General features: G+C 44.5%; 1 protein-coding gene across 8 annotated transcripts in view; it reads right to left on the reverse strand.

Moving 5' to 3' along the window:
• Window positions 1-1,063: 1,063 nt before the first annotated feature.
• Window positions 1,064-15,639, reverse strand: part of ATPSCKMT (ATP synthase c subunit lysine N-methyltransferase) — a 216,449-nt gene continuing 201,873 nt past the window's right edge. Inside the window, exons 1-6 of one of the 8 annotated variants that reach the window (XM_079983666.1) lie at window positions 11,528-11,848; window positions 11,144-11,492; window positions 10,176-10,471; window positions 6,258-6,395; window positions 2,752-2,802; window positions 1,064-1,645 (exon numbers count right to left, since the gene is read on the reverse strand). In XM_079983666.1, coding sequence (XP_079839792.1) covers window positions 1,445-1,645; window positions 2,752-2,802; window positions 6,258-6,395; window positions 10,176-10,460 — 675 coding nt within the window. In that variant the 5' untranslated portion in view covers window positions 10,461-10,471; window positions 11,144-11,492; window positions 11,528-11,848 and the 3' untranslated portion in view covers window positions 1,064-1,444. Of the gene's footprint in view, window positions 1,646-2,751; window positions 2,803-6,257; window positions 6,396-10,175; window positions 10,472-11,121; window positions 11,850-15,103; window positions 15,144-15,387; window positions 15,490-15,639 lie in introns of those variants that run through there. The other 7 variants (XM_079983669.1, XM_079983670.1, XM_079983667.1 and 4 more) reach the window with 7 other exon arrangements.

Here is a 15,639-nt window from a genome sequence, read left to right on the forward strand (position 1 = left end):
AAGGGAAATGGTCCTAGTTGCCAAGGCAACCACAAGATGCTCCCCATCTTGTTGTGTTCGCAGATCCATTGCCTGCCCATGTGCACAGCAAGACTCTTGCCCGAATTCCACTCTAGCTACATGCAGTTCTGCATGACTAGATGCAGCAGAATATGAGTAGGAATGTGTTGCTGGATGATTATCCCTGACACTGACATATGAATAACGTTATATAGCAACTCATTTACAATCTGTGATTAGGTTGTATGCAAAGTCGCCCAATGTCCACTCTCTTACAAACTCTTTTGTACCCTTTCACAGATATGGAAAATAAAAAAGGAGAGACTATCTCAGGACAGGGAAGGACTCAGGAAAAGCAAAGAACACCTACAGTGGTGCCTTGGGTTAAGTACTTAATTCGTTCCGGAGGTCCGTTCTTAACCTGAAACTGTTCTTAACCTGAAGCATCACTTTAGCTAATGGGGCCTCCTGCTGCTGCTGTGCCGCAGGAGCACGATTTCTGTTCTCATCCTGAAGCAAAGTTCTTAACCTGAAGCACTATTTCTGGGTTAGCGGAGGCTGTAACCTGAAGCGTTCTACAATATGAAATCCAGTGCAACGGATGCAGAAGCTTGCTGTGCAACCAGAAGTGTTGGGGCTACATCAATCTGCTATACAACCAGCCAGCAGAACCATGCTGGCTTCCTTCCCTTCCCTGGTGCAACTGGTATACCGCTTAGTAGTATACTGCACTAGTATGCTAGTGCAACTAGTATACCGCCAAGTGACTTTAACTTAGCATGATGCTGAACTCCTCCCATTGGCTTCTTCTTCTGATGCTTTGTACTGACTTGTAACTCCAGTCACACACACCCTACTGTGTACTCTTTCTGTGGCCCTGCACCCTGGCAGGCACTTTAAATATCTGTCCTCATAAAACGTGGCAATACAGTTTCTTGTTCTGACGAAGTGGAAGTGTATTGAGTAGGAAAGGTAGAATAGCAAGCAGCGAGGGAGAGACCTGCTTCAGAGGAAGGGTGTCTAAGGTCTTCATCTAATCGTAAAGCACAAAGAATACTCAAAGGAAAGTTAGCTGTATCAGACAGCCCAATTTTTAATAAAACCTTGTTAGATATTACAATTGATTATGCATTAGAGTGAAATACACATATAACTGAGGACACATTTTACCAGTGCATTTTTAAGAATTGGTAAGTCATAATTCTGTCATTTACTTTTTAAATTAAAGCTATATCCCACCTAACCATGACTAGGGTGGGGGGGAATTGTACAAGTATTTTTCATGGCTGAAGCCCTCCTTGGCAAGATACAGGAAATATTCAGGAAGCATTTAGTGCTACCACTACCGAAATATTCTCCCACCTGCCTAAGAGACACAATACTATCTATAAGATGCCCACATTCACCGTTTAAAGGCACCAGTGCAACACTTCTGGAATTTAAACTAATTAGAAAGAATGCACTTAGTCTTAATCAAATCATTTTCTTCTTTCATTCCAAAGGATTCTGAATCATATGCCCACACAGCATCAATGCCCTCTCCAAAGCTGTGCTTTGGTCTCCAGTGGGGGAAAGGAAAGCGGCAGGCAATGACCCTGGCATCTGACGCCAGCTCTTCTCCAAGCTTCTTCTCTAGCTGCAGCATCTGTGAAGGAACAAAACCACACAAAACCCCTTCAGACGGTGGGGAGGACATGGTGTTCAGCACTAGGATATGTACACGAATAACTAACTGGGTATATAAAACATTAGCTTTCCAGTGCTTGACAGAGAACATCCAGGAACTGCCAATTCATTTCGAAGTTAGGCAAGGGACGACCTACTGTGGAACATGCATGTCAAACAATGTATGGAATTATAAAATCAAGTGAGGACTAAATGTCAGAAGACTTCGGCAGAACCTTAGAATCACCTTGGAAGACTTCAGTGGGCTGGAAGAGGTAGGCAAGAATTAAAAGAGGTTTGCTGAGTGTGGAATAAGACACTGGCTGTACAGAAATGTTGATAGCAAATGAGAAGAAGACACAGCAGACGTAGCCTGCGATAAGCACTCTGTAGAGGAAGGAAGGCTCTATGCACTTGAATGGTTGTGGGGAGACTTCTGGAGAGTTTCACATTTTAGCAGCAGTTTCTACCCCTTTTTAAATTTTTATTATTAAAGATTTTCATGCTTTACAAAAGGACATGCCTTGTCTCCTTTTTCAAGTTGTACAGTCTTTTCTACTGATCAGTTACATTTGTTATGGGACATTAGTGTTGAGTACAGTATAAGGTCAGGAAGAAGAGGGGGGAAGAGGAGGGGGTGACATTTATTTTTTTTGCAGTGTACGTGTGGGGTTTTGTGTCTATTCGCTGGTTACGTTTCCTTGGTAGTGAGAGGCTGGGGGCCCAAGGAGTGGTTGTCTGTCTGTGGTTGCCTGTGATGGGATTTGTTTGCCTTTGTGAGGAGAGGAGAACTTGTTGGGTCAAGGAAGCCAGATTGATTTGTATGCTGTCAGCGGGTTCTTGTCGTTGTCCTGTTGGGCTGTGTGTGTGATAAAGGGGAGCCATACTGGAACGAAGACATCCTCTTTTATTTGTCCCCGTGTCAGTTTCAGTTTATTGGTTAGCTTTTCTAATAAGCTGTTTCTACTCCCCACCCCCCCAAACATAAAACAAGGATTCTGTCCTACCTATTCATTAAAAAGGTTCTACTTGATTTCTATATACCAACATTCTAGATAATTTTATGATTCAATAACAGAAACTTACCATTTGAGGTACTCCAAATATAACAACATTTGTGTACTGGGAAAAACTGACCTATTAAAAAAAAGGTAGTCATAAATATTCATCCTCTAAAAATTCTGCTTGTCTGTCTACTTAGTACAGACCGCATGTGTGTAACGTGATGAAAAAGTACATCTAGTTCTTTCCTTTACACTTTAAGAATCAGAAAATCTGTATTTAAGTTAAATTAAACATTTTGCTCCAGCTGCCTAATGGCAGCAATGCACTGCAGTGGAGATCCCTGCTCCGCTTCTACATATGGACGACAGAAGGAAACTGGTGCTGAGTTTTGCTACTTTGACTTGCCTGCCACTAAAAAACACCTATCTGAATTTCTGCTGCATAAGCAAATGAAGGCTCATTTAAACAAGGAAGGCTCAAGCAGTATGTGGACCGAGAACTCCCAGAAGTCAAGCTGGATTTAGAAGAGGCAGAGGAACCAGAGACCAAATTGCAAACATGCGCTGGATTATGGAGAAAGCTAGAGAGTTCCAGAAAGACATTTACTTCTGTTTCATTGACTATGCAAAAGCCTTTGACTGTGTCGACCATGGCAAACTATGGCAAGTTCTTAAAGAAATGGGAGTGCCTGATCACCTCATCTGTCTCCTGAGAAATCTCTATGTGGGACAAGAAGCTACAGTTAGAACTGGATATGGAAAAACTGACTGGTTCAAAATTGGGAAAGGAGTACGACAAGGCTGCATTTTGTCTCCCTGCTTATTTAACTTATATGCAGAATTCATCATGTGAAAGGCTGGGCTGGATGAATCCCTAGCCGGAATTAAGATTGCCGGAAGAAATATCAACAACCTCAGATATGCAGATGACACAACCTTGATGGCAGAAAGTGAGGAGGAATTAAAGAACCTTTTATTGAGGGTGAAAGAGGAGAGTGCAAAATATGGTCTGAAGCTCAACATCAAAAAAACGAAGATCATGGCTACTGGTCCCATCACCTCCTGGCAAATAGAAGGGGAAGAAATGGAGGCAGTGAGAGATTTTACTTTCTTGGGCTCCATGATCACTGCAGATGGTGACAGCAGCCACGAAATTAAAAGACGCCTGCTTCTTGGGAGAAGGGCAATGACAGGCCTAGACAGCATCTTGAGAAGTAGAGACATCACCTTGCCAACAAAGGTCCGTATAGTTAAAGCTATGGTTTTCCCAGTAGTGATGTATGGAAGTGAGAGCTGGACCATAAAGAAGGCTGATCGCCGAAGAATTGATGCTTTTGAATTATGATGCTGGAGGAGACTCTTGAGAGTCCCATGGACTGCAAGAAGATCAAACCTCTCCATTCTGAAGGAAATCAGCCCTGAGTGCTCACTGGAAGGACAGATTGTGAAGCTGAGGCTCCAGTACTTTGGCCACCTCATGAGAAGAGAAGACTCCCTGGAGAAGACCCTGATGTTGGGAAAGATGGAGGGCACAAGGAGAAGGGGGCGACAGAGGACGAGATGGTTGGATAGTGTTTTCGAGGTTACCAGCATGAGTCTGACCAAGCTGCGGGGGGCAGTGGAGGACAGGAGTGCCTGGCGTTCTCTGGTCCATGGGGTCACGAAGAGTCGGACACGACTAAACGACTAAACAACAACAAAAGCAAATGAAAGTCTCATTTTCTAAACTTATCTTCTAAACAATTCATTTTGTGTGTTCTTCCTAGGCTTTACTTCCATTGGAAGAAGCCTAGATTGGTCTCTAAGCTGGTATACTGATCATATTACACTCAAGAACAAACTTTCTAGGTTAAGGTTTCTTAAGAAGAGAGATATTTCTAATATTTAACAAGGAATAAATAATTTGGTAGGCTGGTCCAATATTAAAGATTCCTGTTCCAGTCTTTTTATGTTTCTCTTTCATTATATTTTCATGAATTTCAAACATAATTATATTATATGAGAGGAACTGTTTAGTCTACCACCCTCTGAAAAGCTCCTGTTTCTTTTAAAGTCACAGCCATCTAACAACTAACTCTCATGAGAACATATCAGATTAACAGTGAAAAGATAACCTGCTTATTCACTAACTCTGATGGAACTTGTATTCCAAAACAACTTGTGGGTTCTGAGTTGAGGATGGCCAATTAATTTAAATACAGCAATGAAAAGAGTCAGATCAAAACCAGGAGATAAAGAATTCAAACAACTGGGAGCAGCAAGGAAGAAATGGTGAGGTTCAGTAGTGGAAATTAATTTAATTCCTTTGAAATGTTTGTTAGCTGTTTTCCTCAAAAGCTCAAAGTGGCCTACAATAAATAAAATAGCAAGACAACACCATGAAATCCCAGTGTTACAAACACAAAAGATAACAGCATTCAAAAACTTCCAGTTCCCACAGCTCAGATAATAACTTTTAGCCAGAGAAACAGAACTTTTTGCCATTTGGGCTTCAAAAGGACAATGAAACAAGATTACAGAATACAAGGAGAACAGAAAAAAGGAGTCCTGTGACCATTAAAGATGCGCAAAATAGATTAGGCAAGTTGAATTCAAGACAGAGGAAAGAGAGAAGACACCAAGCAGAGAGTGTTGAAAGAGTTATAGGAGAGAGAGAGAGAGAGAGAGGTTTAGTTGCGTTAAAGGAGAGTAAAGGATGTCTTTTATAGACATTACAAAAGGGAAAGCAACACGACTTCGCACTGAATGAATGTGGGCTTGTACATAGATAAAGCCAGAGAGAAACCCAGTCTTTTACGTGTCCTATCTAAAGAGCAGCACAGTGCAACCACCCCACCCTGCAAATTCAGATTGTGACAGGTGTTGGGAGGTGGCAGACCTAAAGACCCACCTGCTCTTATGACCTCTAGTCAGGGCCGGCACATTTTGGTGCCTGAGGCAAACCACAAAACAGTGCCCCCTTCACCATCAGGGAAGAAGGGGTGAGTGAAGACCTACATCAGGAACAAGGAGGGGAGAATCAAATTTACCTGATCTGATGGTTGAGTGGGAATCAAAGGCCGCCACAGGGGGAAAGGGCCCCACTCTGAATCACGCTGTGCAGGTGCAGAGTTGAGAAGACCCTAGAAGGCAGCCCCCGCCATTTCCTCCCTAGGCGTAGCAGGAGATCCACAGCCTATTTGCCAAAAGGCCGCTGTGGAGGTGGCACTGAGGAGGGGGCTGAAAAGGAGGGGGCAGATTTGGCATCCGAGGAGGAGGATGCAGGAGCAGGTGATGCCTCCCTTGGAGACCAGATCTGCTGCTCCTGAGGATCTTGCCGCCCAAGATGGTCGCCTCACCTTGCCTAATGGGTGGGCTACCTGGCCTCTAGTTTGGCCCAAAGACAGACACAAACAAAAAGGTTGAAGAAAGGGGGAAAGGAGAATTGCCATTTTGCCTCTGGTTTTAATTTAATATGTGTGCTCCAATTCTTATTTCCCATTGGAATTTCATATTAGTATGCAGCATTTTTTAAAAGTTAAAAGCCATATTCAATATTGCAACTGACCATTTTACTAGCATCGCTGATAGTTGTAAATGTTCTCGTACCTTCCATAAGTCTGAAATGTAAAATTTGGTATCCTGATGAACTCCTTCTCTCCAGGCACAGTACCTGGAATACCACACGAGCCAAGGATTTAATTCATAACCAACAGCTTTGAATCCAACTTTTGCAGCTGCTATTACCTGCAAAAAGATAAATCAGTCTTTGTTCAGTAAAATAAACAGATTCCTTGGGACACCGAATATTAGAACTTGGTATTTTGTGAAAATACAGAAATAATTTAAATAAGGCAAACATACATCAGGATCTTAGGCATGTATAGCACTGTATACAGAGTTCAATGGGATTTAATTTTTATTGCATGTACAGGTGAAACTTGAAAAATTAGAATATCGTGGAAAAGTTCATTTATTTCAGTAATTCAACTTAAAAGGTGAAACTAATATATGAGATAGGCTCATGACATGCAAAGCGAGATATGTCAAGCCTTTATTTGTTATAATTGTGATGATTATGGCGTACAGCTGATGAAAACCCCAAATTAACAATCTCAGAAAATTAGAGTATTAAATGAAATCAGCAAAACAAGGATTGCAAAATAGAGCAATATTGGACCTCTGAGAAGTAGAAGCATGCATATGTACTCAGTACTTGGTTTGGGCCCCTTTTGCATCAATTACTGCCTCTATGCGGTGTGGCATGGATGCTATCAGCCTGTGGCACTGCTGAGGTGTTATGGAAGACCAGGATGCATTGCTCGGTCTCATGTCTCTCATCTTTCTCTTGGCAATGCCCCATAGATTCTCTATGGGATACAGGTCAGACGAGTTTTCTGGCCAATCAAGCACAGTAATCCCATGAGCACTGAACCAGGTTTTGGTACTTTTGGCAGTGTGGGCAGTGACAAAGTCCTGCTGGAAAATTAAATCAGCATCCCCATAAAGCTCATCTGCAGAAGGAAGCATGAAGTGCTCCGAAATCTCCTGGTAGACAGCTGTGTTGACCCTGGACTTAATGAAGCACAGTGGACCAACACCAGCTGATGACATGGCTCCCCAAATCAACACAGACTGTGGAAACTTCACACTAGACTTCAAGCATCTGGCATTGTGTGCCTCCCCATTCTTCCTCCAGACTCTGGGTCCTTGGTTTCCAAATGAGATACAGAAGTTGATCTCATCAAAAAAGAGGACCACTGAGCAACAGACCAGTTTTTTTCTTTAGCCCAGGTAAGACACTTCTGACGTTGTTTCTTGTTCAGGAGCAGCTTGACAAGAGGAATACAACATTTGAAGCCCATCTCCAGGATCCATCTCTGTGTGGTGGCTCTTGATGCACTAACTCCCTCAATCCAGTTCTTGTGAAAGTCCCCAATACATTTGAGTCATCTTTTTCTGACAATCCTCTCCAGGCTGCGGTCATTCCTGCTGCTTGTGCACCTTTTTCTTCCACACTTTTCCCTCCCACATAACTTTCCATTAATGTGCTTCGATACAGCACTTTGGGAACATCCAACTTCTTCTGCAATTACCTTTTGAGGCTTTCCCTCCTTATGGAGGGTCTCAGTGATGGCTTTCTGCACAACTGTCAGGGCAGCAGCCTTCCCCAGGATTGTGCTTCTTACTGAAGCAGACTGAGAGACCATTTAAAGGCTCAGGAACCCATTGCAGGTGTTATGGATTGAATAGCTCCTGCACCTTTTCACAATATTCTAATTTTCTGCGACTGTTAATTTGGGGTTTTCATCAGCTGTACGCCATAATCATCACAATTATAACAAATAAAGGCTTGACACATCTCACTTTGCATGTCATGAGTCTATCTCATATATTAGTTTCACCTTTTAAGTTGAATTTCTGAAATAAATGAACTTTTCCAAGATATTCTCATTTTTCGAATTTCACCTGTATATATGATAGGAATCATAAAAGGAATGTTTTCTTGTTGAAGCAATTATCTGTTCAATTGCAGATCTCAGCCTTGCAAATATCTGAATAAATCAATTTGGCTATTCACTTTAACGGGAATCTGTCAATTTGTTCATAACAAGCAGGTGATGCAATCATTTGGAGCCACTTCTATCAGGGTTGCCTGATAATGTATTTTCTCCTGCAATGGTTTAAAAAGACAAGAGCTGCAACTTCTTCCATCATGCTTCACCCTTGGTCCTGTTGCCCACATGCATGCTGAGAGGTGGTCAGAGAAATCCAAACCACCCTTCCTCTAGGGCTCTTCCAGATGAGCTGGTCTCCTGCCAGCTTCCAAATGAGGCATTCCAGGGGGGCGGGAGCAGGCAGGGCTGAACCACTCTAGGATCTGATGAATCTACCTCTCTTCTAAATCGGAATCGGTGAAGGCGGTGAAGGTCCTGTGTGAGTGTCTGGAGGCAGTTGGAGGATGGATGGCAGCTAACAGATTGAGGTTGACTCCTGACAAGACAGAAGTACTGTTTTGGAGGGACAGGGGGCGGGCTGGTGTGGAGGACTCCCTGGTCCTGTCGGAGGTAACTGTGCCCCTGGAGGACCAGGTGCGCAGCCTGGGAGTCATTTTGGACTCACAGCTGTCCATGAAGGCACAGACCAATTCTGTGTCCAGGGCGGCTGTCTACCAGCTCCATCTGGTACGCAGGCTGAGACCCTACCTGTCTGCGAACTGTCTCGCCCGAGTGGTACTACTCTGTCATGCGCTCTACATGGCTCTACATGACTACTGCCATGCGCTCTACATGGAGCTACCTTTGAAGGTGACCCGGAAACTACAACTAATCCAGAATGTGGCAGCTAGACTGGGGACTGGGAGCAGCCACCGAGACCATATAACAAAGGTGCTGAAAGACTTACATTGGCTCCCAGTACGTTTCCAAGCACAATTCAAAGTGCTGGTGCTGACCTTTAAAGCCCTAAATGGCCTCGGCCCAGTATACCTGAAGGAGCGTCTCCACCCCCATCGTTCAGCCTGGACACTGAGATCTAGTGCCAAGGGCCTTCTGGTGGTTCCATCACTGCGAGAAGTGAAGTTACAGGAAACCAGGTAGAGGACCTTCTTGGTAGTGGTGCCCACCCTGTAGAACGCCCTCCCACCAGATGTCAAAGAAATAAACTATCGGACTTTTAGAAGACATCTGAGGGCAGCCCTGTTTAAAGAAGCTTTTAATACTAGATGAATCATTGTATTTTAATATTCTGCTGGAAGCCGCCCAGATGGGCGGGGTATAAATAATAATAATAATAATAATAATAATAATAATAATATCAAGCTAGTCTCACAGTCATCACTGGCTTAAGCCTGATCTCAACCCAACTGCTGGGCCCGGCTGGACCTGGCACAGGGACGAGGCCCAGCCATCATCATCCCTCAGCAACCAGCCTGTGACTGCAGCAGCACCGCTCTGCAAAGCCCTGCCAGGCTGGGGGTTAGAATGGAAGCCTAAACCAGGAAGTTAAGCAGTCACAGAAACTCTGCCTCCCTCTCAATTTTCCTCTTGTCCTTTTGTCCTAGGACGTGGAGTCCCAACTGCCAGAGCAGCAGGGAGTGTGCAAAATGCCTAGGATGGTGGACAGGGCAGGAAAAGTTGAGGTGCTTCAACACCCGACTTAGCAGCAGATTTTAAAGTGCCCATGTGTGTGTGGCAGGGGACACTGGATGGCAGCTGGCAGCTCCACTGATGTGCTTTATAGTTCAAATGCAATGCTCATGATTGGCAAGTCAACTGGAAACATCTCCAATTAAAAGATTTAGGTAGCAGGACTGGGAAAGAAACCTCTGCCTGGGAGCTGCTGCCAGTGAGACCAAAAAGACTGGACTGCATGCGCCAATGGATCCGTCAAAGCAGCTTCATGTGTTCCTACGTCTCACCCAGTCCTAGCCCTGTATGAAAGCTACATACACTTTGAGCACAGTGCCACAAAGGTCAACATGCACTAGCATGGCTCCAACAAGAACAAAACCTGACTTTGACTCACAATGCGCCCATCACCACTACCAATATCAACCAGGGGTCCATTTCTGCCCTTTAGCATCCTCAGGACATTTTCAACCTGCTTTGAAGTTGCAGGGACATATGGCAGGCAATGCCTCCTCAGCGCAGGGGCAATAAATGGCGTGGCAACAGAGTATAGGGCCACTAATGTCCCACCAATAACGCCGGTGACCAGTAAGCCCCAGTTCCTTTGTTTAGGGCCCTCATCAGAAGTCGTCAACGGCATCATGTCTTGTGCTGTGTTGCCTCCAGAAATTTTTTCCGGCATACCAAAAATACCTAGAAAAGGGAAAGCATTTATTATACAAGAGAATGTCTATTAAGCTTATATCCTTATACCCCAATTTCAACAGGAGGTATTATATGAGAAAGAGCCCTGCTGGATCAGGCTGTCCAATCTTACATCTTGTTTCCAGCACAGACAATTCAGATATATTTGAGAAGGCATAATGGCAACAGCCCCCCTCCTGCTGTTTGTCCCTCACTAACAAGCATTCTGGTCCATGGGGTCACGAAGAGTCGGACATGACTAATCAACTTAACAACAACAAACTGGCATTCAAAGGTATCCAGACTCTAAACAAGGAGGGTCCATTAAGGATTAGATAAATTTACTATTCACAAATTTATCTAATTCCCTTTTAAAGCTGTCTGAGCGATGGGCTGCCACATCTTGTAGCAGCAAATTTCATTAGTTAATTATACATGAAGTTCATGTTTAAATCTCTCGCATTCACAGCAGCAGGATTTAAAAATTCCTGGCTTTGGGAATATCTTGCCTCTGCTTTCTAATTTAAAACATCAATTTCCTTTCTGGACTGTGCCTCTTGTCAACACTGCCTCAAATTGTATTAACAAAAATGAATTATGAGAGAAACTGAATTATGCCTCAGTTCTGTTCTCATTTAAACAGTACAAAATATACATACACAATCTAGTATTAATACATACTACCCAGTCTCACAGGATCTGAATAATGAAGGATGATCTCTCATCAGAAATATTTCCTTTGGCATTTCTACTGTAACGTTCATTGGTGTTCTAACTTGAAATGTTAATGTTCCTTCGTAAATTGGATTCTATTTGCAATGGGGGGGGGGAAATCTGGAAAACACCATATGATATATAAGCTCACTATGCAAATATACTCCTTTTGAATGCATTATCAGAATCACTGAGAATTCAGAAACACTCAGCCTGATCCTAAGCTTGTTTATTCAGAAGCAGGTCCAACTGATCTGAGTGGGACTTACACGTGAGAAGCATGCATAGGATTAGGCTGCTCATTTCACTGCAAGTTCTGCAACGAAATGAGCAGTCTAACCCTGTGCAGGCCTACTCATCTGTAAGCCCCACACGCTGCAGAATATGCCACAAGCCACCTTCTGTAGACCAGAGACATTTATTGAAGGCCATCTGCTCTACCCTATGGAGTGTTAGGCCTGCTGATTCCAACAGTCCTTGTTATCCCCCATTTTGCATAGGATTGGGCTGTGAATATTCATGATGTGCACTGTATGGCATATGAAAGAACCTTTATAGTAACAAAACAGGGGGGAAACAATGGCCACAAAGAGCTATGCAGCAAGATAATAGAATGTAATACAGTGGTACCTCAGGTTACATACGCTTCAGGTTACAGACTCCGCTAACCCAGAAATAGTGCTTCAGGTTAAGAACTTTGCTTCAGGATGAGAACAGAAATCGTGCTCCGGCGGCGTGGCAGCAGCGGGAGGCCCCATTAGCTAAAGTGGTGCTTCTAAGAGCAGTTTCAGGTTAAGAACGGACCTCCGGAACAAATTAAGTACTTAACCTGAGGTACCACTGTATTGGAAATCAAAAACATCTAAGCCTGGCCTGGAATACCTTTTATCAGCTTTTGCTGATTTGCCAACTGCAATCCTATCTACATGGATTTATCTGCTTTGGTTATCCACGTTCTGGTAATCTACCCTTTGGACAAATTCAGTGCAGCGTTTGTGGTTCTGCCTTTGAAAACAGGCCATAAACTTCAGCTTGTCCAGAATAGGGTTGTAAGACTGTTAACTGAGGCTGGCCCATCTAACCATATTAGCTAAAGGTAAAGGACCCCTGGGCGGTTAAGTCTGGTCAAAGGTGACTATGGGATTGCAGTGCTCATCTTGCTTTCAGGCCGAGGGAGCTGGCGTTTGTCCACAAACAGATTTCTGGGTCATGTGGCCAGCAGGACTAAACTGCTTCTGGCGCAACAGGACACTGTGATGGAAGCCAGAGTGCACAGAAATGCCATTTACCTTCCTGCCACAGTGGTACCTATTTAGTTGCACTGGCATGCTTTCGAACTGCTAGGTTGGCAGGAGCTGGGACAGAGCAACGGGAGCTCAGACTCAGCGGTTTAGACCACAGTGCCACCTGCTTCCTTATCATATTATGATAGTGCTGTCATCTGCATTGGCTTCCAGTCCGTTTCCAGAACCAGTTCCAGGTGCTGATGCTGACTTATAAAGTCCTAAACAGCCTGGGACTGTCTCCTCCCATATGTCCCAAGCCAGACACTGAGATTATCTTCCATCAGGGAATGGGTATCTCTTTTTTTTTGGGGGGGGGGTACACTTTTCAGTATCGGGCAAAATGTTTTTCTTTTCCTGGGCTTTTTAAACTCTCAAGAATCCAAGTAGTTATTGCAGCTTCTGGTTCTAGTTGCCTCAATGGTGCAGCTCCCACAACAACAAGAGATTGGTGGCGAAGAAATAAACAAAGATGACTGAGGGTAATTATCTATGTAAACTCCCCCAACCCTGGGGGGAGTTTCACTCGCAGATCATCTCGGTACCTGGCTTTCGCTCTGACATGGAATGCGGGAGGCAGGGAGGCGCTGAATGAAAAAGCACTTTACCTGTTGGTAATCCTCCAACAGCGCCATTAAGAAGGAGCAGTTCTTCTGTTCATTAAGAATTTAATTAGGATTAATGCACAGATTTGTGCTGGTAATGATGGGAGAAGATTAAGGATTGCTGAACTGAGATACAGTGGTACCTCTGGTTGCGAACAGGATCCGTTCCAGAGGCCCGTTTGCAACATGAAAAGAGTGCAACCCACAGTGGCGAGTCTGCGCACACGCGGGTTGCGATTCGCCGCTTCTGTGCATGACATCATTTTGCGCTTCTGCGCATGCGGCGAAACCTGGAAGTAACCCTTTCCGGTACTTCCAGGTCACCGCAGGACGTAACCTGAAAGAACATGAAGCGGACGTAACATGAGGTATGACTGTAGCTACAAGGTCGTACAGATTTAAATTCGAATGATGACTTCATTCGATCTAAAAAACGGTATGTGTTGCAGAGGGGAGCCAATGGCTTCGCTATAAATACTTTGTTACATAAAAGACTCAGCAACGCCCCCAAGAAAGCCCCCCCAATTCTTTTTTCATATAGCAAGTGAAGATGAAGGGAGACGGGAGTATAGATATGGATTACAATGACAAATGGAACTGTGTGAGGGAAACATAACAGTATGGAATAATTTTAAAAAGACTGGGAATCTACTGAGTTAATTCTTATTTTTCCCCTGATTGAGGGGAGGACGGATTGGACTTTGAGGACTTGCCAAGGCTTTGGCGGCGCACCAGATCACTCTTCTACAAGTAATTTTAGCTAATTTCTTCAGTTGGACAGAGAAGGGAGAGCTTGGAGGCTTGCCAGGGCTTTGGCAGGGCGCCAGGGAACCCCCCCCCCCCCGGACTGAAAGTAATGGCGATGGAATTTTAAGGCTGCAATCAGAGGGCCTAGAGAACAAAAGAGGAGAGATCTCTTTAGAGTGAAACCGAGTCAACAGCGCCGTAAGGCACGAAGGAGACCAGGAACAACCAAGATGGGCATAATATTTACAAAGACATAAAAGAACAATTGATTTAAGATTAATACCTGACACAGGAAGAAGAAAGGATAACTTCACTAGTGAACTTATACATTACTAAATGTGTTGATACAAATTGAAGTTAAATCATTGTAACTGTGATATAAGGGATTTTATCAAGATTGGATTGTAATTGGATTGAGTAATAGTTTGGAAGCAGAATTAAAGGGAATTAGTAGACCTTGAAGTACAGCATGCAGGGGGCCACTTAAATTTTATAATTGGTTATGTTATTGATTTGTATTTGAATTGGCATTGTAATTTGGTATTGGTATACAGTGGAACCTCTACTTATGGACATAATCCATTCCGGAGTTCCTTTCGCTGGTCGAAACGGGTCGCTAGAAGAGGCATCTTTTGCATGTGCACATTCAGCGGCAGCCACTCCCGCGCATGCGCGAATCACAGCAAACCTGGTGTTTACTTCCGGGTTTGCTGCGGGTGCAACTTGGAATGTCTGCAAGAAGAGGCTTATGTAAGTCGAGGCTCCACTGTAATAAGGCCTATATTGGATTTCTGCAATTGAAAATTAATAAAACTTATTTCCAAGTAGTTATCTATAGACTGTTGCTTCAGCAGAGGTGTCTGCTAATGGAAGGGGCAGCAATTTTTTGCAAATTCTTTCTCCCCGTCACCTCCCTGCACTCCAAATATCTGTTCTGGACAGTTGGTGGAACCCTCCAAAATATGTTTTAAGATGGATGCAAGGGGGAACTGGCAAAAACTGCTTGCCCTCCCCCTCCATTAGCAGACAACTCCCATAAAAAAACCCTTGCCTGCCAGAGTACCAATTGGATAAAGCCCTTTACTTCAAAATCTAAACCCTGAGTTCGCATGTGTTGGATTTTTTTTATTCCGATTTTATTTTCCTCTTTATACTTAGTTTATAGTTGTAGTATGTTGCACTGGAAATCACTCATTCTTGCAGCCTGTTACTAGACAGCATGTAAACACAGTGTTAAGGAATGAGTAGGCCGTTGTTGTCGGACCCGTGGCTTCATCCAGCTCAACCCTGACCTGGCCATTGAGCACAAATTCGAAGAAAGAGGGAGAAGGGCGGCGGCGCGAAATGAAAAGAGGGAGGCGAAGAACGGCCACGAGGCGGGACAAGAAGGGAGCCGGCCTTCCGAAAGAGAACTCCCCAGACTCGAGCCCGCCACGCGCGCCAACTCCGGGCAGAAGCCTCAGGGAGGCCGCCACTCCGGGCAGACGGCACCATTGTGCCCCCAAGGGGGGGGGACAGGGCGTCCCCCGGAATGAAGGGATTCCTTGCCTGCATCCGCTGCAAAGCCAAAGGATACCGTCGAGTTCCGAAGAGCCTCCGCCACCTGGCTGCTCCTCGAAGCGAGGCCGCAGGGGGAAAGGGCAGCCTCCGCTTCCGAATTCAGGATTTCCCTCCCCCGCCCCGCCTAGGCTGCTTGGCGCATAGAGATAGGAAAACCGCAGAGGGGCACAACAAAAGCTTTCAGGCTCGCAAAGCCCTGGAGGTGGGAGGGGGAGCTGCCCGCAGAGAACATGGAGAAATCCAGGGCTTTAGTTGAGCCGAGACTGGC

This window comes from Podarcis cretensis (assembly GCF_951804945.1).
Source record: "Podarcis cretensis genome assembly, chromosome: 7".
Lineage (NCBI taxonomy): Eukaryota > Metazoa > Chordata > Lepidosauria > Squamata > Lacertidae > Podarcis > Podarcis cretensis.